Below are 27,781 nucleotides of genomic sequence, written 5' to 3' on the forward strand. Positions count from 1 at the left end.
AATAGTGTCACACAATTGTTTTGCTATTTTTTGTTCTATAAGATTTAATTAATGAGTGAATCCAACTGTTGAATACACATTAGTTGACATTAGTTGTTTTTTTACAGCAAGACCGCAGCGGATGATCATGCTGATGAGGGGTATATAAAGAAGAAACATGCATAAATAAAGCTTAAGTGACTAGCAGACGAGACCAACAATAGATCGATAACATATTCTACCACACAGACTCACCACACACACTGATGCCATGTCACATCTAACTGCTCTAAGATGGCAATTGATGAGAAACAAATCACTAGGGTGAAGGTTCTTGAAAAGTGAAGTAATATAAATATTTCTTTCCTATGAACGCTTTACCCTTGATTAATAGAATTAGTTTTAACCATTTAAAATGTCAAGATTTGAATGAACTGCTCGGAATAAAAACAATTTCAAAAAGTATTTTGAAAAACAGAATAAATCATGTAAATAAAATTTTTGCTATTATGTAAAACAAGTAATAATTTCTACATGCATAGACCTAGAAGTTGAAGGTCAAGGTTGAAGCTCAATCCTATATTCAGCCATGTAACTTCTGTCATTTTTGAGGTACACAGTCTAGGGAAGCCTTCCAGTTGGAGGCTAATGTATACAGTTTTACAAAACATGCACTGAATCTAATGATCCAGTGATTTTTGCCTGTGATAGGAGAAAAGAAATAATTTCAGAGTGGTTTTAAAAAATAAAAAAATAATTCAAAGTGGTTACCTTCAGGACGATTCCAGCCAACAACTAGTCCACTGGAGAACTGTCTCTCTAACTTGAGGCTCATTGGATAAGGTGCAGACGGATGTGGTGTGCTAGGTAACCAGTTGCTGTCATTAAAAAGTGTACTACTAAACTCAGACACAACTACTTCTGAATTTTCGGGATCTTCTACGGGTTCTGAAGCTACAACGAATCCATAGATGTCAAACTCAAAGAGTGGCTCCAACACATTTGATGGAATGAGCCCGGCCCGCCCATCAAGCAAATGACCTTCATAAAAACCTTCCTCCGTGAGTCCACCGCTCACGAACACATAATCGCCAGGATTAACAGAGACACCGGCGATGTGCTCAGTAGAGAGAGCGCTGTCTGCACCCGATCTATCTGATGATTTGATGGGCGAAAGGCTGGCATCACTGAGAGAGGGATCATACGCGTGTCTAGCGACGTATAGGTGATAGCAATTGTCCCCGGTGTAAACACTAATCTGTTTCATACTTTCCTCCTCGAGTTGAGCCGTTAAAACAGAGAGTCGAGACTCTAGCTCTGTTTTAGCCAACATAGAGGCATCCACAGTTTCATTAAGACTCGCCAGTTTCTGCTCATACGCCTGCGTCAAATCTTTTTCTAATGAGATAAGCTGCTCCTTTGCAAGCGCTTCATTTCTCTGTGACTCCTCAAGGTGCTGCTTGTGTTCGGTAAGGCTGACCTCTAAACTGGTGTGCTTCGCTGACATCTCATTATATGCCCTTTCTATTGATTCACAGTCTTTTTGTTTCTGGTTGACAAGGTTAGAGGTTTCTAAGTGTGTGCTTTGCAACGTGTCAAGGTCGCGCACCATTTTGCTAATTTGAACAGTTAGATTTTTCTTTTCTGACTCTTTCTGTTCTGTTAGTTTTTGCAGATGTTCTATTTTTTCTGCGAATGTTGTATTTTCACTCGCTAATTTCTCTCGTAAAAACTCAGCTGCGGATCTATTGTCTTCTAACGTTTGTTCTCTTTCTTTTAAGGCATGGGACAGTTTAGTTAATTCGGATAACTGCTGCTGGTTTTCTTGTTCAAGTAATGAAACTTTCAAGTTCAAGTCTTTGGCTACTTGTTCTTCAACTTGACACTCAGTCAACTTCACTTCGAGCTGCTTATTGGCTGACTCCGCCTCTAACAGCCTGCTTGAAGTCAAGTTGAACTTTTGATTGAGCTGCTCAAATGACTCAAGCTCTTTCGTCTGAGTGCTAATCTCTTGTGAAAGCTCTGCCTGAAGACTGGAGATTTCACTTTCTGCCAATTTTAGTTTAGCAGCTAATTCTGTGCGTTTACTGTGAGAGTCGTCTACACTATGCAATAGTTTTTTATTCTCTGTACTCAAATCCTCAATTTCCTTCTGTTTTGTGATTAGGACTGCTTTAAAATCATTTTTCAACACTTCAATCCGTCGTTGTGCTTCCGCCCGATTTTCTTCAAGTTCTCGACGTTCTTCACTACACTGCTCAAGTTGTGAAGAGAGACGATCAACTTTCATCTCGTGCTCGGCTGTGGTCCTTTGTAAAATTTGGTTTTGCTTCTCCAATTGTTCTTTGGCTGCGTTCAACTCTTCCTCTAAGGAGAGGGTCCTTAATTTAACCTGCCATCACGCACAAGAACATTAGAATCCTAACAGCAACAATCATCGAACAATTCCTAAGTTGTGTTTAACTTTATCACTGCCAAATTATTTTTTTTTCCAGGAAATAATTAAATCGTGGGTATAACCTAATATTTGACAAGTGTGCGTATAAACTTATATGAACCACTCTAACCACCAATTAATTAGAATAAAACTTCCCACCATCTGTTGCCATAAAAAGGCTGCAAATGTGTTGCAGGAAGAGTTCACACATTTGTTTTTGGCCATTTTCGTTATGACCAAGAGCGTGTTGTGAATCAGATAAGTTATCAATATTATTATAACTGACTGCATTATTATTACTGCTAAAAATAAAATAATACTAGTACTACTGTTCAATAGATAATCAACTCAAGTCTATTGATCTACAATAGTGAAATCTCCGTAGCTATAATGAGTGTGGTTGCAATAAAAAAATTTACTTTTTGCAAAACGAAACTAAGCTCAGGGTGGGCTATAAACATAATTTCTATTGGCTCAATGCATACAAATGACCATCTCCTTTTGTTAAGTACATATATGATAGGCTAATTAATTAACTACTCACTAATCAGAAATGTATGAAGTCTACTAAAGCCCCACCACGAGGCTCTTGGTCATATGCAAACGTTGTGCCGAGTCCCACTACGTGGCTCGCAAAAGCTAATTCCCAATGACTAGTGTAGAGCAATAAGGCAGTGAAGCATACAAGCCTAGCAATGAAAAAGAATAGAACATGACCCGCAAAGAATAATGTTCTCAATAATGGAAGAAAAAGACAAAAAGCGCTGACAGGTTATTGCACATGACAGGAAATGACAGGTACTTAGATACCACTGTCTAATGAAGATCAGTCATGAGCGAATAAGGTTATTGTACATGACAGGAAGTGACAGGTACTTGGATACCACTGAGGATTATAAGCACCTCTATTGACGGGTGCTCAAGATCAACTGATACTCAAGTATGTTTACACAGACTTGAATTTTAAAATAATTTTTAAATATTCTGATTATTATTGTGGCTTGAAATAATTCTGACCTGACTTAATGAAATAACAGTAACTTTATATGCAATCTCAATGAGCCAAATAAATTAAAATTTTTGCATTAAAAAGTTAACAAGTAAATGCAAACAAGTGCAAGCTAGCTGACTTTTGAGGGTTGCATGAGGCTCATAGAATATAGCTAGCTTGAAGTATATTCGTGTGTTTTACACTGACATATGTTCTACTGACAAGTGTCACACTGGCATGTGTTACATTGACATGTGTTCTACTGACATGTGTTCTACTGACAAGTGTCATACTGGCATGTGTTACACTGATGTGTTACATTGACATGTGTTACGCTGGTATATGTTACACTGATATGTCACACAGGCATGTGTCACACTGGCATGTATCCTACTGACATGGGTCACACTGGCATGTATTAACTGGCATGTGTTAACTGGCAAGTGTTAACTGGCGTGTGTTAACTGGCAAGTGTTACACTGGCAAGCGTTACACTAGTGAGTTGCACTCCTGTGTTACTCTAGCATGCTTTACGCTAACATGTGTTACACTAGCTTGTGTTTACCCAAGTCTCCTTCATTCACCTTGTGTTTTCAACAGGCTACATACATTATCATTATCATCCTGCTGCTGAAGCAAATCTTCATTTTCCTCTTGCAAGTCATCATTCTTAAGCTCCAATTGTTTTATTTTGGTCTTCAGCTCATCTGAAACAAATTGACAGTAACATGCTGAGACTTGGCAACTCACTTGTTGACACTTGTCAACTAACTTGTTGACATGTGGCAACTCACTTGTTGACACTTGCCAACTAACTTGTTGACATATGGCAACTCACTTGTTGATACTTGTCAACTAACTTGTTGACATGTGGCAACAAACTTGTTGAGAATGTCTATTTCTTTCAACTCGACAGTTCAATTATTTCAATGATTATATCATAATCAAACAGCCATAAAGAATTTTATAAAACAAACAATGCTAAAATGGTAACCAAAAGAACAGACTCCACCTGTTTGTGATTGCATCACTGGCAGCACTGAGTGATTAAGCTCATGTAACTGACTTTTCAGGCTTTGGTTTTTGTCCAATAACTCATGAATTCTGTCATTAGATAGAGAGGCTTCGGTCTTGAGCTGGGTTACCATGAGTGATTGATCTTTCAGCTGCAATGAGCAAGACAGCGCAAAATCAAAACTCAGGTAATGAAAAATTAGATGGAGTAACTCACTTTACTAACTAGAGATTATCTTAGAACTAATGTTTATGTAGACAACCAAAAATATAATAATTATACATTAATGGGCTCATCAGAGATATACAATTGAACCTCCGTGGTAAATAGCAGAGCTACTAAGAAAGTTATAGGAATAGCTACTAGGAGAGCTACTAGGAGAGCTAGTAACATTTTATGAAGTAACTAATAGTGATTATTAAAAGTAAATTAAGTTAGTTGATTCCACTGGGTATATTATTATAGCTATCCTGAAATTTGGTTTTTGGGTGACCAATTGTGGACCACTAAATTTCAAAGAGGCGGCGAAGTGAACAATTGTTACCATCACTTGGTAGTAATAATGCCTGCTAGCTTGTCTCTGTTAGTCTGGTCAGTGGCTAAATGATGATGTCTGGAAGTAAAGATTTACTACTTGACCATAAATAGTTGATTTATAATTTATCTGTTTACATAAAGCCATCTTTGTGAGCTGAGCTCTCGTTAGTTTATCTCTACTAGCCAGTTTTTATAGTTGATCTCTACCCGAAGACTTTTGTTATATGGTTGCTGGTCCTTGCTAATTTGTAGAATTTTAACAAAGCAAGCATTTAATTGGTCGTTCTCCTTGTTGTTGACAGTTCATACTGAAACAACTAAAACTAAACTTGAGTGTAGAAAAAAAAATCAGAAAAAAAGATGTTAGGAAGGTCTATGTTAATATTGAGTACCTGAGTGTTAGAGGAAGGTCTTTGATATTGACTACCTGAGTGTTAGAGGAAAGTCTTTGATATTGACTACCTGAGTGTTAGAGGAAAGTTTTATGATATTGAGTACCTGAGTGTTAGAGGAAAGTTTTATGATATTGAGTACCTGAGTGTTAGAGGAATTTCTTTGATATTGACTACCTGAGTGTTAGAGGAAAGTCTTTGATATTGAGTACCTGAATGTTAGAGGAATGTCTTTGATATTGAGTACCTGAGTGTTAGAGGAAAGTCTTTTGATATTGAGTACCTGAGCGTTAGAGGAAAGTCTTTGATATTGAGTACCTGAGTGTTAGAGGAAAGTCTTTGATATTGAGTACCTGAGTGTTAGAGGAAAGTCTTTGATATTGAGTACCTGAGTGTTAGAGGAAGGTCTTTTGATATTGAGTACCTGAGCGTTAGAGGAAAGTCTTTGATATTGAGTACCTGAGTGTTAAAGGAAAGTCTTTGATATTGAGTACCTGAGTGTTAGAGGAATGTCTTTGGTATTGAGTACCTGAGTGTTAGAGGAAAGTCTTTGATATTGAGTACCTGAGTGTTAGATGAATGTCTTTTGATATTGAGTACCTGAGTGTTAGAGGAATGTCTTTTGATATTGAGTACCTGAGTGTTAGAGGAAAGTCTTTTGCTATTGAGTACCTGAGTGTTAGAGGAATTTAGACGCTTAGTAAGACTGTCAATATTTGACTCCATCTGCTGGATGGCGACTCTGTCATTCTTTTCTAGTGATGAGTTTAGCTGTTTGTTTGCCTCTTTGAGTCGCTCCATTAACTGTTGAGATTCTTTCTTTTCCTGTCGGAGGATGACTATTTCTTCTGTGAGCTTGTCTACAGTATCTAAATGGAGACAAAACAAACATTCATCGACTTAAAATGGCATATTCAAATTTATTGAAAGGCGTTTATAAACCTTGGCTACTTTCAATATGCCTTGCAACAATATTTACAACTACTTGCAAAATAACTATCATCTGCTGGCTGTTTAAAATCTGTTTTAATATTTTCTATGTAAGACAGGGTTATCTAAACATTAAACATAGCTTACTTTACACACTAATTATATCCAGACTCATAAAGGAGTTGTTTACCCACAACTGCTCTGTAAATACGCAATCTTTACAGCTGTTACACTTACTTTAACAAAATGATAGGCTAATCCTAAACATTATGGTACTCAATCTTATAAAAACAAACTATAGTTTTAAATAGCAACAACCCAATATTGCATTATTAAATAAAATATTTATATCATCTAGTTTGCACTAACAAAAAGAAGAGCACTTACAACTTTGCAGGCAAGTTGTGCTTGTTGAAGGAGGTGTGGTAATAGCAAAATTAAGATATTTTACAAAAAATAAGGGCAGACAAACTTACTTTAATTTCGTTTACGAGAAATTAAACTTAATGTGTTGCGCCTTTGTGTGTGACACACAAGAACACAGAGAATGGCACAAGTAGCGCAGCAATCAACACCTATTCAACTAGTCCCAGCAACACTTTCCATTATTTTTCCAACATTTGAAGAACTTTCCTCGTGATATTCTAACATTTGTCCAAAAATCTTTGTATTACAATTGTGAGAGCTTATTACAATTGTTTTTACAGCTAAACTGATTTGGATTTGCATTAAAAATAAATCCATAGTGTGTTCCTGCTCACCATATCAAACGATATTATCTCGGTATTGTAGAAATTCAAAAGACAAACAACCTTTTGTTTTGAACAAATTTATTTACAAAGAAAAAGACCAGCAAATGCAAAATCTCTGAATTTCAGCTGTACAACATAAAAATATGGAAATAGCTCAATTCATTTCTATACAAAGTATTGCATACTCAACAACTAAAATGTGTAGTTATCAGCACATGTGCCAATATCCAACCACACCAAGGGCAGACAAATCTATAGTTGGTTTTAGAGCAAATTCAAGCATGAGGAAGTGATTACTGTATGAAGCTGTTGAAATTCTTCTGTTAAGTCTTGTCTAAGCTCAGCAAACCTCGACAGAATGCTCGAGGAAAAGCCTAAAACTATTACCTTGTTGAAGACATTCAGCTCAGACCTGATAGTCAGAGTCATGAATAACCAGGCATAAACATGGACCACAACAAGCACATGACTCTACACTGGACAAGTCTGCATGAGTGACATGCTACTAAACTAGCGGACCAATCACATTTAGCCTTTAAGTTTCAGTCGACTAATGCTATTGGTGGACTGAAACATAAAAAGCCAAATGTGATTGGTCCACTTTTAATGATTGTAAAGCAACCTAAATACATAACAGAGTGTAAATGCCTGTGTAGTTAGTAAATGTGGTACCATTATACAAAATTATGTTGAGAAAATAACATAAAACAGTCTGTGTTTGTAAGCCAGACCCTCTTTATGCATAAATTTCATAACACAGTAGAAGCCTCTACAACATAAATAATCCCTTTCAACAACGCTTCCTTCATAGGGATTTTACATTATAAGAACAGTAAAATACATGTAAATTGCCTAATCCGCTCTAAGATCTTTCCAAATTCACCCCTTTGGCCATTAAAAAGAAAAGAAAATAGCCTCAACTTTTTAAATGAATGACTGTACAGTAACTGTAGTATTACTGGTTTTTATCAACAACTTTTCTCCTTTTTCTTATCACTTTCAATCGGTCCACAGTCCATGAATAGGGTAACTATACGATAGGTTAAGGGGCGCACACCCTTTCAATGTCGATTTAATGTGATTATTTAATTTTTTCTAGCCTGCAAGGTCTAGTCAGCGAAAGAAAAATAATAAAAAATAATTTATCGAAAATAAAGTAAAACAAAATATATTCGTACCATACATAATGAAAGCAATGCTTGTCTGACCATCCATCTATCTGTTCCAAGGTTTTGAAGTTAAAAAAATCTGATATTTTTTAACGAGACTACAACTCGTGACATTTAGCTTGCTCGACTGACACTCTAATACCTGCACCAATCAATGGACTACCTTTAAGTATTTCTGAATAATTTTGCAGTTGCTTATCGACACACCAGAGGATCTTTCATAGCAATTTAGACTGCCACTGTAGAGGGTCCTAGTATGTATAATAGAGACAACCCTATACGCCATTTTTTCTCCTGAATGCGGCAAGAGAGAAAGCGATATTTTTAAGGCTAATTATGCGATTCTCGTTCTTTAAATTGAATTTGAGAACTTGCACAGACTTGCCACTTTAAGTCATATGGAATTTTGTAAAGCAAAAGCTTTACATAACTTCTTTATGTTATGTGGAATTTACGTTATAGGAGTGTCTACTGTAATAAGGAGTAACTTAGCGAAAAAACACGGAGTAGCCATTTTTTTTACAGAAGACTGCCCACTGAAATACTATAAATAATGCCAATTTTCTGTGACTACTAAAAATAGAAAGAAAACCAATGACAAGATTTATGCTTCAGCACATCAAGCACTTGAGGGTTCAATTCATTCAAATTCAATTCATTCAAAGCATTCAGGATTCAATTTATTCCATTGAATGCGGTCACACTGAAACATGTTTTGCAATGAGATGTAAATAGAGTTAGAGTCAGTTAATAGCCTGTGTTCCTACCAGTTAGATGATCTCTCTCCTTAGTGAGGGTATTATTGCACGCTGTTAGCTTCACAATTTTCTGATCTTTTGTTTCACACTCGTGTTTGAGCTTGTCTCTCTCTTTCCCTACTCTTCCTAGAGCCAAGGGAGGTAAATTCACAGCATTCAAACTTTTGTTAGAAATTGCATTTAACGCAGTGCCTTTTTCGCTTCTGAGAAACAGACACACTATAATAGCTATAACAGAAAACTGCAAGCCATCACTCTAAGCTGTTAGGTGCGCGAGATTCTAAAGTTGTCAAGAGTTAACTGTTTACTGCTTAAAATTGATCAATAGCAATTATTTTAAGTTGTCAGGTGTCAATTATTGCAAGTTGTCAAGTGTCAATTATTTCAAGTTGTCAGGTGTCAATTGTTGCAAGTTGTCAGGTGCCAATTGTTGCAAGCTGTCAGGTGTCAATTGTTGCAAGTTGTCAGGTGTCAATTGTTGCAATTTGTCAGGTGTCAATTGTTGCAAGTTGCCAGGTGTCAGGTATGAATAATTTCAAACCAATGGGTATTACCAACAATTATTATCAACAAATCCAAACTGACAAGTGCCAGCTGGTGGTATATGAAGTGTCAAGATAAGAGCCAGCAAAACGTGGTTAATGTCAGCCAAGCAAAACATGAGATGAAACGCATCTCCATATGTCACAAGCTTGATGTGTGTAAATCTTCTGTGTTATATTACACCTATTGTATAAGACATTATTACCTTGCAATATACACTATGCATATTATCTTCCACGGATATAATTGCTACATATCAACTGCAGTGTTTAAATTCAATGTGTAAAAATATCTCGATTCTAGACATGCAACAAAAATGTATTTCATTTTTATTGCATGCGTGTACTACATTCCTTATGCATTTCATCTCAATTGCTTGTATGTAATGCATTACAACTAACGATGTAAAGAGGGTATTGCATAAACACACTGCATGAGCACACTGCATGAACACACCGCATAAACACACTGAATAAACACACCGCATACAAATACCGCATAATCATACCACATATAAATACTAAATTTCATGAGTCTGAGGTTCTGATTTGATATTACATATATACTGTACATTGCAAATGATATACATGTATATTGCAGTTCATTAGCAATGTAAGCCACAAGGAGTAGTTGTATTATGATAAGGTACATGTGATATACTTCTTGAGTATCTCACGTCCCTACCCCAAACTTGTGCAACTGAATGTATTGTACACGTGTTGCATATAAAACAGTTGAGCTCTGCAGCGAGACATAAACATAAACATAGACATAGACAAGTGTTTAAGAACATAATAATGAGCGGACAAACCTAGCTCTTGTTCTATTTCACCGATTCGACTCCGAAAATCTTCCAACTCTGTTTCTAGTTTTCTTTTCTCTTCCAACAAAACATCATGATTGTCTCTAAGGGTATCATAGTCTACCTGCATGTTGAACATTAGGGCTCTAGACTCGGAGTCATCCCCTCCTCGACCTAATAAAATAAAACTTGAACGGTTCCACAGTTTTGAGCACATTACTTCAGAAATGCATTGATTCATCAAAAAATATTGCATACAAATAAGCCTGCAATATGTTGTGTGTTTATTTTACTACTGAGGCATACAACCTAAATATACCTAAATATTCACGAAGTGTGCAAGGAAAATGTCAATATAGCATATGAGAAGACAAATCCTTATGGTTGTTTGGCAAGTTAGGTCTTAGTAACTTTGAGCAGACTTTTACCAGGTTTCTTACAATCACAGACAAGACAGGAGATTCTTTGCAAAGAAAATGGGGTGATCATGGATGGGGCCAAATAAAGTATCTCATCGAGTATAACTATCAATTGTAATATTTACTATAATAAGACCCGTGTCCGTCCTAAGCCGCATTAAGAGCATTAAAAAAGGATTGCCTGGCGTGAGAATCGAACTCACACATTCCATTTCACAGTCAAACTGTGTCATCCATCCCACATAACTGACTGTGAACTTAGACAGAACTATCAATGTATTAGTGTAATTGACAGGTAGAGGCAAATCTAATCTCACCTGTTGAGTTCATCTCTAGTGACATGCGCTCCTTCGTGCCTTGCCGTAGTGCAGTACTCATATCTAGCTGACTATTGACAGCGTGACACCTCACCTGGTTACTCATGCCATCTGACAGCGCCATATTTTTCTTGGTAAGCTTTTCTATTTCCCTTTCTTTTCCCATTAGGACCTACATCAAAGTATACGCGCATAACATTATAACATTAGTTACAGCGAGTGTAGTTTCTGTAAGTCTAGCAATCTCTGGCTAACAGTGCTGGCACAAATAAATATTTTAATAGCTGAGGAAACAAAACTGCCCAATATATGTACTTTTATTGGACAGTCCACAATCATTTTTATAGAACTGTTTAAATATGGTGCTACTAAAGTAAATGAATCAGTAAATAAATAGAAGTTATTGCCATGTGATGTCATAAACGCAAAAACAAAAATTTATACAAGGAAGACTTGAAACTACTAAGTTGAGGTATACATATTACCTCTTATAATAAAAGATTAATAGAATTAGCAATATAATTGTTGAGTACATATTTTGGTAAGTACAAAATGTAATCATCATACCGCAGATATCTGGTATTTGAGAATAGAGACATATCAGTGATGCCTGAAGGAATTAAACTATTCACTATTCTGAATCCAACAATCTTAGTAAAATAAGTTAACATATCTGGCAGTGGGAGAGCATCCATTGTTTAAACCAAAAACATAGATGGTACAAGGTCATAACATTTGTAAATTACACACAAGTTGTAATTAAATTTTTATGTAAAATAAATGCATGAACTCCTGAATACATGAAAAAAAATTATGCTAAGACTTCTAACATAAATACTAAGGAAAATCTACTATCAATCAGTGGTGTGAAAACCTGTCAACTTGTAGCGGGTGGTGCTAACTATCCCTACTCAAATACAGTAGACGATCCTATAACGTATTCCTCCTATAATGTAAATTCCAGACAACGTAAAGAATTTATCAGTTCTTGTTTCGTACTACAAGAAAAATTCCATATAACATAAAGTGTCAAGTCGGATGAGTTTTCAAATTCGATTTGAATGTTAATCTATTTCGCTGAACTTGCAAAAAAACAGAGCGCGTATAGCTTTTTATCTACAACCTTATTATATATACAACTTTCGCGACATTTTAGTTCATCGTGATAGATTGTCAGATGTGTCGACAAAACAGAAAATAAGGTAGTTGTGCAATTGTTCATAAATATTTAAAGGTGATTGATTGATGCTGGTGTTACAGTGTCTACCAATCTGAATGTCACGAGTTGGAGTACCGTCAAAAGTTCCCTTTTATCCTAACCTTGACCTCTGGATACAGATAGACGACAAATAGGCAGTACTGTTTTTATAGTAAAAATATTTTGTTGCTTTACTTTATTGTAGGCGTACAAAATATTTGTGATTAGTTTTACTTTGCAGAATAGACTTTCCTATTTAAAAAAATCAGCAAATTGTTGTAAATGAAAGCTGAAGATGTGTGCTCTCCATCAACTTATTGTAAAATTACCGCAAGCATGGTCTATAAAACCAGTGAATTTGATCAAAAAAAAGGAGAAAAGTTCTCGATGCGAACCAATATTACTGCAGTTATGATACAGTCCACAATTTAAAAGAATTAAGTAAAGTTTTTTCTATTTGCATGACAAAAAAGAGTGAGTTTGGAAAGATCTTGGAACGGATTAGGCAATTCACATGTATTTTACTGTTCTTATAATGTAAAATCTCTATAACGTAAACGTTTCTGGAACGGATTATTTACGCTGTAGGAGCACCTACTGTACACTGAATGAGTGCTAACATCAAGGAAACAACTCCTCAGATAACATCATAGCGCAAAAAAAGCCTTACCTTAGCATGCTCTGCAAAATCTTTCGCTCTTTGCCGAGCGAACAGTTTTTTGGCATGCTCTACTCCACCATCAACAGGCTCTGTTGCTTTTTTGTTGCTCACCTGTAGCTGTTTGTTCTTCTCACCGGCTGACTGCAAAACACGACAAGTAGATATTTAAGACAATGCTTTTGCCGAAGCATCAGGAGCAGCATTAAGCATTGTGAGTTCTTCTGGATTCCCTATAAAAAGCCTTCTGCTTGGGTTTGAAAAATACCTTTCATCCACTAGAGACGTGAGTGATGACCAATCATTAAGTTTGCTTCTAGACAAGTTTTTACTATGTGATTAAACACTAGTGAGCATGGAAAGACAAATCCACAATTAGCTATCTTGCATTTATAATACAGCGAGCGGTTAAATTCCTTATTATTATTATCCTTATTATTGATGAAAAACTATCGCTAAAGTTTGCATTGAGGTTTGCAAACTGACTGTCAAGAAAGCCCATACGACTAAATGCTCTCACCGTGTACCCCAGATATACCCTAGGACACTTATATTTCGCTAGTATTTAGTTTCGTGAGTAGCACACAGAGTACAATTTCGCTGCAACTTAATTTCGCGGATCTGATGAGTGTGAAAATATACTGATGTGAAAATAAATGCAATAGAACAAAAATAATTGGATTCCTCAGGTCCAGTTCACTAGTAAAAAAAATTTTCAATTTTGGACTAGTTTGTATTTGTGAACCGCGGGTAGAAATGTGTGGGTGAGATCGACAATGCCTCTTGATCGCTTGCTGCTATTTGTTTCTTGGACTATCAATGACGTCTAGGTCCTTGCCGCCGTGACTGATGTGGCACCAATATTATATCTCAAGTGCTTATAGCACGCGGTGGCCATGGCTCAAGGTTGTTATTGTTTTTGGTTGGTAACATAGAGTTATCTCCCCCTAGAGTGATAACTACACGAGCGTTTCCGCTGCCAACAAGGAGCGTTTAGGCCACGCCCCTTTTCTGTGCTAGTCAGTCATAGTGATTGACTAGATCAATAGCATCAACCATGAGAAAGGTTAAACAAGTATCCCAAATTTCCAGTTAACGTAGTAATTAATGCTCATATTAAAGAAATGATGATTATAGCTTATTACTCTAATATATGCTTATTATTTAAAGCAATTCAATACCTACCAAGGATCGCTAAACATATTATGGAAATGTTTACTTTTCCATATCCATTTCCATAAACATAGATATTTCCATAATTTTAGGGAAATGGATATGGAAATTTTATTTTAGAAATATGGAAATGGTATGGAAATGGAAATTATCTGGAAATGAATTATTGAAATGCTATGGAAATGGAAATAATATGAAAATGAATTAGGGAAATTTTATGGAAATGGAATTAATATGGAAATGGAATTAATATGGAAATGAAGTAGGAAAATGTTATAAAAATGGAAATAATATGGAAATGAATTATGTAAATGGAATTAATATGGAAATAGAATTATGGAAATGTTATGAAAATGGAATTAATATGGAAATGAATTATGGAAATAAATTATGAAAATTGAAATTAAGAGGAATTAAGAAGAAAAAGAAAACAACTGTAAAGGTTTTCAAACTTTTTCAAACAACTACAACTTTTAAATTTCATATCATGAAAGAAGTGTTTTGTTGAAATAAATTAGGAAAAAAGATAAAACTGTAAATGTGTTTAAATGTAAAATAATTAGCAAGCAATGGCTAAATATAATCTGTTTAGCTATGATTACAATGAAAAATTATTTAATAAATAAGGTAATTAAAAAGTCTATTTTATTTTTATATAATTATAATTTAGTATAATTAAGTATAATTTATTTTTATTTAACATATAACAACATTTGCCACTTTAACTTTCAAACTACATATTATGAGAAGTGTTTTGTATAAATGAAATAAATGAAGAGAAGAGAGAAAATAAAAACAACTAAATGCTTTCAAGCTTTTTCAAACAACTACAACTTTTAAATTTCATATCATGAAATAAGTTTTTTGTTAAAATGATTTAGTAAGAAAAATGAAACTCCAAATGTGTTTAAATGTAAATGTGAAATAATTAGCAAGTAATGGCTAAATATAATCTGTTTAGCTATGATTACAATAAAAAATTATTTAATAAATAAGGTAATAAAAAATTCTATGTTATTTTTAAATAATTATAATTTAGTACAATTAAGTATAATTTATTTTTATCTAACATATAACAATATTTGCCACTCTAACTTTCAAACTTTTTGCTTGTTAACATCAAGCAAAGATGTCCACTAACTAGTGGACATCTTTGTTTCAAGCTAGTCTATGTATTTGATTGATATGTATTGAAATCTAATATTACATGCAAGGGCTGTTTGTGAACTGTGGTGTCAATGAATCACTCTATCACCATACAATGTCAATACTTTCAGTTGATGGCAGTCGATTAGCTTCTCATCACACCAATGTATTACAACCCCAGTATGACTATCTATCTTATCTATGAGTAACCAATGATATACAGCCCCCATGTGTGGTGGGCTGTATATCATTGGAGTAACTGATTGCATTAACTCACTTACTTAACACTATCTATTCAGTGCCTTTGCAAGGCATGTAGGTATTGAATTGCTTTAAATAATAAGCATATATTATAGTAATAAACTATAATCATTATTTCTTTAATATGAGCAATAATTACTATCTTAACTGTGGAAATTCATGATCATTCTCATGGCTGATGTTATTGTTCTGTCAATCACTACGACTGACTAGCACAAAAAAGAGGCGTGGCCTAAAAGCTCCTTGTTGGCACCGGAAACGCTCGTGTTATTGAAGGCACAGTTATCACTCTAGGGGGAGATAACTCTATGGTTGGTAATAAAATTCATCGCTACAATAATTATTATTCAATTTTATGACTTTCCCTACCAGACTTTCATCCTCATCAGTTACAACTTCAGTGACTAAACTAATATCATCATCTTCCTCATTTGTCTTGGCTTTTGCACAGGCCCGTATTCTCCGAGGCGGCTGGCCGGCTGAGCCGCCCCAACTTTTTAGGAATTTTTGGCGTCTAAGTATAGTCAAACTCGGAGAACTCGCCTTCGGATAAAATGTAGAATTTAATCACGAATACAAGGTTAACTCGAACAGACTTGTTTGGTCCGTTCCCACGTAATGATAAACTTCTTAAGATAACTCGACCTCAACATCATTAACTCGAACAGTTATTTGCCCAACGGCTACGGGAACGGTTTTATCGCTGTAGAATATCCCTTTATTCCAAGCCATAGAGAAAAACGTTAACTTTTAATAGTTCTTGGCGTCTTTATTATCATGATTGGCAAAATATTTTTGTTAACGACTTTTATAAAGGTTTGCAAAAGGTCAAGTTTTACCAAACACCCGTTTGGCAATGGCCCAACGAAAGCGTAAAACCTTCAGATGAACTAAAAATAAAATCGGCAAAATTGATCTTTGTTGAAACGCTCAAAAGAAAAAAAAAGTCTTTTTTCTGAGCGTTTCCACTGCGGTCAAGTTTAGCCTATTTTAATCTGAAAACGTCCTAGCAGTCACATCACCTAAAACAAACAAATATCAAACAATAGAAAAAATGTTTATACTTTCTAATAAAATCTTTTAAAACTTTACGTGAGATGCCCGGTTGAGGCCCTACATGAAAGAAACCTGTTGAGGGGCTGATACTGCCCCTCCAAACCCCCGGATGCTCATAACTAGTCGCCTAACATTAGCTGCCCCAATTTGCAACCAAGGAATACAGGCCTGCTTTTCCAAAAGAACTTGTTATCTCAATTTGCTTTGCCACGCTGTTCAGTCGGCGTATTAGCGATAATGAGTTTAGCAGAAATTGCCCAATGAGCCCAATCACACACAAAGGTTACCTGCATTTCTAATATGACGATTTTATTGTGAATATCAATGAACAAAGCTATTTCGTTTCGCGTTTTCGCTCGTTCGTTATGATAGTTTAGTTTCGCTCATGAAATTTTCGCGAGAGGATGACTCCGTGAAAATGCGAAAGTTAGATGACGCGAATACATAAGTGTCCTAGGGTACTGTGTACTTCTTGTGAAATTGTAAAAGCTATCCATTCGGAATCCAACATCGAGTGCAGCCTTTAAGCCAGGGGTTACCAACCAGGGAGGAATTCCCCCACGGGGGGAATTTTGAATATAAAAGGAGGGAACAGAGAAGTGTTTGATTTGTTAAACTTTTAATTTATGTCCTGCAGTGCCGTGTGAACTTGGGCTTCATCAGTTAACATTTCGGTTTTATCTATAACACTATTTGCCAATAGTGAGCTACTAGCCAGAACCCAGATATATGTGAACACATCTATTCAGGTTTTGATTGGACAGTAAGTTAACCTAGTCATAAACCGACTCACTGCTATGCCAAATGTATTGTTGTGTGTTGTATGCATGCGGTATAAAAATTAATAATATGTTGTTATATGTTTAGATATGTACAATAAAATGAGATTATAATTTGTTTTTAGTCATGTGAGTTGAAAGTGCGTGGGGAATAAAATTTATGAAAAAGCAAAAGGGGAGGGAGGAATGAATGAAAAAGGTTGGGAACCCCTGCTTTAAGCTGACATAAAATTGTAGCAAGATGAGTGACAGACCTCCTAGTAGCTGAGTAGAAACAACAGGATTAAAGTAAGTACCTCAGATGTTTGATTACGGATATTGATTAGACATTTGCTTCAGTACCTACCAAGAATGTTTACAAATAGTCTTAACTAGCAATCTGACATTGTAACTTCTCGGCACCAAGGTTCTAATATATTTACCGTTCTCCTTATCAAAAAATTCCATGCTAACAATAAGAAATTGGGTCTAAATATAAAAAAATTATCATAAGAGCTACTCAAAGTTTGCAAATGTCACTCAAAGTATCTATGTCGTTACTATTACATAATGAACTTCTTATTACTACAATTCACTATTCCGACTCTTACGAAATACTAGTAGATTATCAACTTGTAAAATACTTTTGTTCAAGTTACTCAATAATTCCTGAATTCTGTCTTTCAACTCATTTTGTTGATGATCACTAATAAAGATAAAAAGGTAGCAGTATACCTTCAGAATAAGGTAGCAGTATACCTTCAGAATAAGGTAGTAGTATACCTTCAGAATAAGGTAGCAGTATACCTTCAGAATAAGGTAGCAGTATACCTTCAGAATAAGGTAGCAGTATAGGGCCTACCTTCAGAATAAGAAAAACATCCAAACCAAGGACTTCGCTAACACACTGTTATAAAATTAGAATGCCATGACATCACATATGACATCACGTATGACATTGTAAAACTTACTTTAATGTCACTAACGAGGTCAGCATTGCGCCTTTTCAATTTGGCGCAGTGCTCTTCCAGGTCTCTGTAGCTTGTCTCTGTTTTTCTCAAAATCGTGTTCTCCTCTTTGAGAGAATCGCACCGTTTCTCCAACCTATTGAAAAACTTCAGTGTATTAGGTAGGAATGGCACGAGCTGCAGAGATAAGCAGGTAAAAAGCATCATCAAAATGATGATGACCACTGCATCTAACACGGCCAACTGTATGTCACACGGTCAACGGTATGTCACACGGCCAACTGTATCTCACACGACCAACTGCATCTAACACGGCCAACTGTATGTAACACGGCCAACTGTATCTCACACGGCCAACTGTATCTCACACGGTCAACTGTATCTCACACGGTCAACTGTATTTCACACGGCCAACTGTATCTCACACGGCCAACTGTATCTCACACGGTCAACTGTATCTCACATAGCCAGCTGTATCTCACACGGTCAACTGTATCTCACACAGTCAACTGTATTTCACACGGTCAACTGTATTTCACACGGCCAACTGTATCTCACATAGCCAGCTGTATCTCACACGGTCAACTGTATCTCACACAGTCAACTGTATTTCACACGGTCAACTGTATTTCACACGGCCAACTGTATCTCACACGACTAACTGTATCTCACACGACTAACTGTATCTCACACGGCCAACTGTATCTCACACGGCCAACTGTATCTCACACGGCCAACTGTATTTCACACGGTCAACTGTATTTCACACGGCTAACTGTATCTCACACGGCCAACTGTGTCTCACACGGCCAACTGTATCTCACACGGCCAACTGTATCTCACACGACCAACTGTGTCTCACACGGCCAACTGTATCTCACACGGCCAACTGTATCTCACACGGCCAACTGTATCTCACACGGCCAACTGTATCTCACACGGCCAACTGTATCTCACACGCCCAACTGTATCTCACACGACCAACTGTATCTCACACGGTCAACTGTATCTCACACGGCCAACTGTATCTCACACAGCAAACTGTATATCACAAAGTCAACTGTATATTTTTTTGTACACTCCTTAAATTTTTCAATGAAAATTTTTTTGCCCATAAGGCGCTGAAGCCATAAAAGATGAACTGTGAAGTAGATTATTGTATAAGATGATATATAAGCTCAAGTAAGTAGCGAGTAAGTAAGCGAGTAAGTACCAGCTAATGCTAATTATACTTGCTAGTTAGTCGACAACTACTGTAAAATAATACTATAATGACCTAGAATTGGAACTGTCCATTCTTTCAAACGCTCTAACTGACTAACAAAATTACCAAACCAAAAAATACTTGCTTTGACATCGAGTGCGACCACTGAATCAATGCCCTAACTTTAACTAATCATTAATAAAACAATTGATTAAGACAGGAAATTCACCTTTTTACAGTAACAGTCAGCTCAGTGACCTTGTGCTGAAGGTCACGGTCCTTGCCCAAACCTACAATGATAAAAAAGAGTATGATTCGGTTGCGATGTCATAATATGAATGCTAAAAACAATTGAACTAGGAAAACTATTTGATTGAACCATAACGAGTTTGCCTATAAACAAACAGTTCTGCAGTGTGAGCATCAAAGAAGAAAGACTTCTTTGATGGTGATGACATGAAAATCAACTGAACCACGAAGGTTCTATATCTCTCCTGCTGAATATCACAATCCATTAAACGGGTTAGACCTGATGACAACGGTCTCAAGGATCCGTTACAATTTTTGATAACTGCAAGCTATGTGCAACATAGAGATCCACAGCTGTGTTTACAAGACCTTAAGAAAATTGCTGTGGAAATGTTTCGATCACGTTAAATGTGATTCTTATATTTAACACAAAGCTGAGTCTTTCATGGGAGTTTTAACGAAATAATAAAGGTGACAGCTTTACTGAGTTGTAACAAAGACTTACTAAACATTGAATAATAGAAGATATTGTAGTGAGTTTTCAAAATGAATTGAATGAAGCGTGTGGAGGAGCAATAGAATGGAATAGAAAAGGAATAGAAAGGAAACAGAGAGAAGGAAAGTGATTACCAAAATGTGAATTATAGAGAAGTCAGATATTCAAACAACTCACTACCTGCTCACAACTCACTACTTGCTCACAACTCACTACTTGCTCTTCACAACTCACTACTTACTCACAACTCAGTACTTACTCCTCACAACTCACTACTTGCTCCTCACAACTCACTACCTGCTCACAACTCACTACTCGCTCCTCACAACTCACTACTTGCTCCTCACAACTCACTACTTGCTCCTCACAACTCACTACCTGCTCACAACTCACTACTTGCTCCTCACAACTCACTACCTGCTCACAACTCACTACTCGCTCCTCACAACTCACTACTTGCTCCTCACAACTCACTACCTGCTCACAACTCACTACTTGCTCCTCACAACTCACTACCTGCTCACAACTCACTACTCGCTCCTCACAACTCACTACTTACTACTCACCAATGTTGTCTTGATCCCGTTTAACTTTGTTCAGCTTCATCGTTAAAGCATCATTCAACATTTTCTGTCTTTCTTGCTCAGCTTCATCCTGACAGGCCCGCAACTCCGTTACCTTTTGTTAAAATCAAAAAGATCATGACTTTCTCCAGAAAAAAAATCATGATTTGAATCAACAATTTGAATCATTGGATTAATTGTGCCCGCCCTGGTGAACAAAACGTGAAACTAACTCGAACAGTTATTTTACGGTGCTCATTCTGTGACTTGCAGTCTGCTAACTTGGCTGGAACTTGTTCACATAAGCTGCAAGACATTTTCAATCTCTAATTTTCGATTTGTTTGTCATCGCGTGTCTAACAAATCCTCTAGTCATTACCTCTGGTCAGAAGAAAGTGACAATTGTAACACAGTAATGCACGCTGCAATAATGAGTGACAGAGATACGCTATGTTTCCATGGCAAGCTAATCCACAACTTTGTTCTCATCCGCTAGATGGATATGGCGAAAACCTATGAGTCAAGCAAATTTCGTTACTCTTTTTGTTACATACATTTTTACCAAATGTTTCACGCTTGTGAAAGATGGGAACGGAACTTGCAGATGATGCGCAAGCTATTCCATTTTAAACATTTTTCACACATCAGTTGTTCGCTTATCGATTTGAGCAGTTGCCAATGCTCTGTTATGACCTCTGGCAAAGAAATCCTGATCTTTTTTAATAAAATGCTTGTATTAATTTGCAACATGCGAATATGTCCATTGAAACACTTATCATACGATAATTCAACGTGCGCACAACTCCAAACCTGCATCATTGGCATCATGGAATCATAGTGATGAAAGCCAATGTTTGCTCAGCCTCTAAACAACCTACACTTAGCCTTTTTGAAAGGATTTCTAGAGGCTTTTAGAGAATTTACCAAAATAGAAGAAACCATACTGTTCTACCTTATCCCTATAGTCTTGTTGTTTGGACTGGTACTTCTGCTGCAGTTCCTGATTGATATGCTTGAGTTGTTTTAACTCACGCTGCAGCTTAGCTACAGCCTCCTGATGAGCACCCTCAATAGCCTCACGAACTCCCTTCACCTCGACAGCATGTGCTACAAGTTAAGGACACTTACGAGTTTAAGTGCCACATCTTGCACACATCTCATGACTATATACACAGTGGTCATTCCACCAACAGATAGGTTGTCCATCACACAAATACTAGAAGACAACATCAACATTTGAGAAACTGTAGTAAGCTGATCAAGAAACTGGCACGTTGGAACATGTCAATAAGTCATAATCTTTACTGTAATAAGAGCTGCCTGTTCGTCTGAAACCACACGGGAGTCGAAATTGTACCTCATGAGAGTTGAACACAAATATTTCATATCAAAGCCGAGCACCCTACCACTGCACCTTTTCACATGTAAAAATCGTGAACAAGATTATTACACATGACAATCTCTCACGGACCAAGAGCCTACTATCGTACTAGCGGTGTATAAATCTACATCAGCCTACAAATTCTAGGAAATTCGATGTTGACACTTGCCGAGTGCAACTAAGAGTGTTACATCTGAGTATACCAGGTGATATAGCATAGCAGGTAGTTGTTGGTAGATGACAATTAATCACTTCATGATAAACAAGAAAGACTTTGAATTTAAGCAAGAACACTATGTTGATTTGGACTGATAAAGAAAGCCCAAAATGAATACATGTAAGTGAGAATAACTAAAACTGCGCTAAAGAGAAGTAACTTGAATGTTGAAGTTCTATAAATATCTTAGATTTTATGTCGCGATACCAACACACTACATCCACCATCAAATGTTTCAGTTTATAAACTTTCTGTTACTAAAGTCTTCAATTCGCTATCCCAACTCCTCTGCAATATGAATAGATTACCAAGTTCTAAAACACTTTTGTTCAACTCACCCGACTTACTGCAAACAGACATCAAAGTGCTCGGAAACACTGCAAGTCATGATAGCGCTATTTAAGAATTTACCCAGAGGGAAGGGAATGTAATACTCAATATACAGACTACCAGCTATCTTATTCTATCAGGACTCCTCAAAACACTTTTGTTCAACTCACTCAATAATTTCTCAGGTAACGAAACATATCATTTTGTTGATCATTACTAATGTCAATAAAAAGTTACACACACATTTAAAACCCCGCTCGAGGCTGAGATCAAAACCTCTTGCCAGCAAAGGAAGCAACTTAATTTAGCACTGCTCATTCGTTTGTGTTTATAGTATGCCCAAAATACGCATGTGTACCTAGCCAATGTATAACACAGATGACAACACGTTGGCTCCATCATCAACCTTGGTTCTGTCGCTATTATTCAAAATTATTATCGCAGCATTTAATGTAAGGTTTTGTTCAGTTAGAGTTACAATGTGAGCATTCATAGACACATCAGCCTTGTTATAAGGCAGACAGTTTATCAATAGACAGTTTATCAACAGACGGTTTATCAATATATGATTTACCAATTTAAAGTTTATGAATATATGATTTAACAATATACAGTTTATGAATATATCATTTATCAATATACAGTTTATGAATATATGATTTAACAATATACAGTTTATCGATATACGGTTTATTAATATACGGTTTATCAATATCAAATGTTAGCCTTACATTTAGTCCCAGGACTGTAATTGGCCCACGCTACGCATTCCATTCAAAACAGTCTTATACAAAAAACGGCAGGATACTAAAATGAACCAACAGATTAATAAGTTAATAAGAATAATAAATGAGGAAGTACAAGATATACCTGCTATCTGTTTCTTTTGAATCTTTAGCTCTTCATCCTGTCGTTTAACGATTTCTCTAAGCTCCGACTCCTTGTCATTAAATGTGGCTTTCATATGCAGCAGGTCATTCCTCGTCTCTAGTTTGAGGGCTTCCAGAGCATGTTCCTTCTCAAGGCTTTTAGCCTGTGATACAAGCATAAGGACAGATTCGATTATACAAATGAGACAGATGAGACATATAGCATAAACGATTGTTAAGCATAAACAACGTTATATATAGCGTATATAGATGTCATAAATAGCATAAATGATGTTATATATAGCATACATAGATGTCATATACAGCATAAACGATGTTATATATAGCATATATAGATGTCATATATAGCATAAACGATGTTATATATAGCATATATAGATGTCATATATATAGCATAAACGATGTTATATATAGCATATATAGATGTCACATATAGTATAAACGATGTTATATATAGCATATACAGATGTCCTATATAGCATAAACGATGTTATATATAGCATATATAGATGTCATATAGCCTATAGCATAAACGATGGTAAAGGAATTTAGCTCACTAAACACACACTAGAAGCTAAGTTTTAGTATGTATTTTACTAAACTTCAACTTTGCCATAGGCTAAAATTTTATCACCTATCTGTTTTCGGTTTCGTTTTCGCTATAACTTATAACAAAATTATGCTGAACTGAGATAGCGAGCATCGTATCTATTATAGGCACTATGAGAGGGATTTCGGCAAATATCATATCCGCATCTTTATTTATTTCAATGTTATTAGCACACCGACTGCCAAATTTAGGTTCGATAGAATTGAACAGAAAAAATTGAAAAAGGTTTCGTCCTTGTATGGCGGAGATGAAAAACATCGTGATCCACTTCGTAAGGCAAAAAGATCGTATAACAGGGGCATCATAACCTGAGGGCGCACCGTATTGACTAATAATAAAAAGTGCACATTTAGCGTGTGCAATTGCGGAAAGGCTATACAGCATATGGTAAAAGCGATGGGGGTGATAAAAATGGCTTATGTAACTCAAGAACATAAAAATGTTCAATTTACATGCCCTTGTTAGTGCACCTGCAACTTGAACGTCGCGAGTTCAAATTTAGTACAAAGGTGACTTTTCGTTGCTAAAACTTTATTGCTAAACTTTATCGGACAGATACTAAGATTTATAGATGTACCATAAAACCTATATTTGACCGTGATCCTGAAAGAAGAGTTGAAAAATAGAGCGCCACCCTTTATTTGATCACCACTTTGACAATCTTTGATCTCTATGAACCCATAATATCAAAGGATCAGTAGAAATCTGTCCAAAAAATCGTATTAATTATGAATCATTTACATCAAATACAAACAATTCTTTCCTTGTTCAACTCCAAAGCTTTTAGCTTTTATTTGTTAGAACTTTGAAAGCAATACCATAGAAATAATTAAGTTAACTGTCTTAGGCTAATTATAGTAGTTCCTTGTTTAACGCGGTCTTGATACTTTGAATACATTGTAGAAGGTATTGGACAATCAGAAGATGTTCATTCCATCGAATGCAACAATCAGAATGCAGCTATCCGAGCAAACAATGCAAATATTTTGTTTTAAAAACGTTAACTTTTGTTTCTGCATGTAATATAAGTATGGTTCGTTTATGTCACTTGTTTATGATATTATATATTTGCAGCATTTGATAAATTATCCTTATATAACTTATAAATTTGCAGATTTATAGCATAGTATTTGATACCATAATTGCGGTAATCTGATTTTACAATTTATTGACACTCATAATTCCTTCTATTGCACATAAAAAGCTAGTTTTGGCTGCAAACTGTAGCAAACATATTAATGAGAGCAATGAGCTTTTATTCACCGTGTTATAAAATAATAGTATGTCTTCAAATTTAGAATGGAATAAAAACTGAAAGCTCGAACAAATTTCAAAGCAGGACACAGGCTATAATATCATCATAGGTTAATTGCAAGCAATAGAGAGCAACTGGTAGAAATATTTCTCGGTTTACCAAAGCATACTTATTAAGAGAACTTTGACACGTTGGAGGTAAGTTAGCAGATTTATTGCATCCAAAATGTTAATATCGCTCCACGGGAAGGAGAGGGCAAAATATAGGCGACATTGGCTACGCCTGTAAAAGGGCTAAATATATATATATCGTATATATATATCGTATATATATCGTATACATATATCTACTGGTATATACACTGTATATATATATATATATACAGTGTATATACCAGTATATATATATATATACTGGTATATAACAGTAGATATATATATATCGTATATATATATATCGTATATATATATATATCTACTGGCATATACACTGTATATATATATACTGGTATATACAGTGTCTAGAAATATATATGCAACTACACATGCTAACCTTGGACAACTTCTCCAGTTCTTCTTTCTGTACAGTGAGTGCAAGCTCTCTCTGTTCTTCCAACTCCTTTTTGAGTTTCCATATCTTTCTTTTATAATCTTCAATTCCGCGCTCCTTTGTTACCCTTTTCTTCTCTGAACCCTCTTTTGGCGCTTCAGCCATTTTGATGTTATTCCTACATGTACATACCGACATAAATAACAACATGCACTCTCATATACGCGAGCTCAAAGTAAATTACCTAAGTTACAAGATACAGGTTAAGTAGTGGTCTGCAATATAATAACCAAGCTCTCAAGGACTACAAATTACATTTGAATAACAATAGTTTAACCCTCTAGTAACTTGTGGTAACAATAGCCTTACTCTTGCGTTTAACTTGTGTGTCCATCACGCTCCTGTTGTAAAAAGCATATTACCATTAGCAGACGGGCTGGTGGTAACATTTTTCTTGTAATGAAATTATTTAACACGAACGCTATGGCTAACTACTGGACGAGTTAGTGGTCTGAACCACAGTCTCTCATTTTCAGTTCAACTCAGAATGATTATTGTGAGCTAAAGCCTTCCATAAAAGAAACTCAAATTGAGCCGTTATAAATACATGTAGATAAGCAAATGCTACACACCTACAGAGTTGATGATTTGATTCAAATTTGTCAACACTACTATTCATACTCGATTGAGAGTTGTGAATGGAAATGTAATAGAGCTCTGTATAGCTTCTTTGTAATTAACTTATGTAGTGTGTTTGAGAGTTATGAACACTTATACAATAAAGCTCTGTATAGCTTCTTTATGAGTAACTTGTGTAGCGTGTCTGAGATTTGTGAATTATTACATAATTGAGCTCTGTATAGCTTCGTTATGAGTCACTAGTGCAGTGTGTTTGAGAGTTGTGAATTCTTACATAATTGAACTCTGCATAGCTTCTTTGTAGCTTGTGTAGTGGGTTTAAGATTTGTATATACTTACATAATTGAATTCTGTATAGTTTCTTTGTAAGTAACTGGTGCAGTGTGTGTGAGAGTTATGAACACTTATATAATTGAGCTCTGTATAACTTGTTTGTAAGTAACTTGTGTAGTGTGTTTGAAAGTTGTGAATTCTTATATAATTGAGCTCTGTATAGCTTATTTATGAATCACTTGTGCAGTGTGAGTTGTGAATTCGGATATCATTGAGCTCTGTTATAATGGGAAAACTATTTAACTTGCCAACACTATCTTTCTCAATGCAGCATAATTAGTTCCTTCAAAAAGCTGAACATATAAGAACGGTAAACAAATTGTCTTAACCTTCTTTGTTTGTGAGATGGCAAATTTGATCAAAGGATTTAACATTATTTTAAGATCACGACAAAATAGTACCCATGCACATGTTATAGCCATAATCATAATCCAGCACATACAAATTTGGCTTTGTAGCTACTGAAGTATCCTATCTGGTATCTAAGCTAATGAAGAAAAACACAAAGCCTATGCTTTAGCCTATGATGAGCTCATAAATGAAACCTATCAAGTGGTAGGTGACAAGATGTGTCAAGCGGTAGGTGGTACACATATATAGAAACGCATCGAAATAAATCGAGCAATCAACAAAGGAAAGCCAACTTCTATATATACAGTATATATATAAACATTATCATAAACACTTATTTACAGTTTATCAAGTAATGTATGCCATTAAAAAAGCGTAAATGGTCTATCAATTACGCAATAACGTATTGTCTATCCAAAAACTTAATACTAAAAATTCATGCGGTCCCAACACCG

General features: G+C 35.8%; 1 protein-coding gene across 1 annotated transcript in view; it reads right to left on the reverse strand.

Annotated features, from left to right (window-relative positions):
* Positions 1-26,168, reverse strand: part of LOC137397266 (putative leucine-rich repeat-containing protein DDB_G0290503) — a 48,953-nt gene extending 22,785 nt beyond the window's left edge. The window contains 14 exon segments of the mRNA XM_068083554.1: positions 751-2,360; positions 3,973-4,114; positions 4,420-4,573; positions 6,024-6,220; positions 8,970-9,086; positions 10,315-10,479; positions 11,042-11,213; positions 12,910-13,017; positions 18,263-18,395; positions 19,693-19,753; positions 20,775-20,886; positions 21,724-21,878; positions 23,570-23,732; positions 26,007-26,168. Coding sequence (XP_067939655.1) covers positions 751-2,360; positions 3,973-4,114; positions 4,420-4,573; positions 6,024-6,220; positions 8,970-9,086; positions 10,315-10,479; positions 11,042-11,213; positions 12,910-13,017; positions 18,263-18,395; positions 19,693-19,753; positions 20,775-20,886; positions 21,724-21,878; positions 23,570-23,732; positions 26,007-26,168 — 3,451 coding nt within the window.
* Positions 26,169-27,781: the final 1,613 nt, after the last annotated feature.

Source organism: Watersipora subatra, chromosome 5 (assembly GCF_963576615.1).
Source record: "Watersipora subatra chromosome 5, tzWatSuba1.1, whole genome shotgun sequence".
NCBI classification, from domain to species: domain Eukaryota; kingdom Metazoa; phylum Bryozoa; class Gymnolaemata; order Cheilostomatida; family Watersiporidae; genus Watersipora; species Watersipora subatra.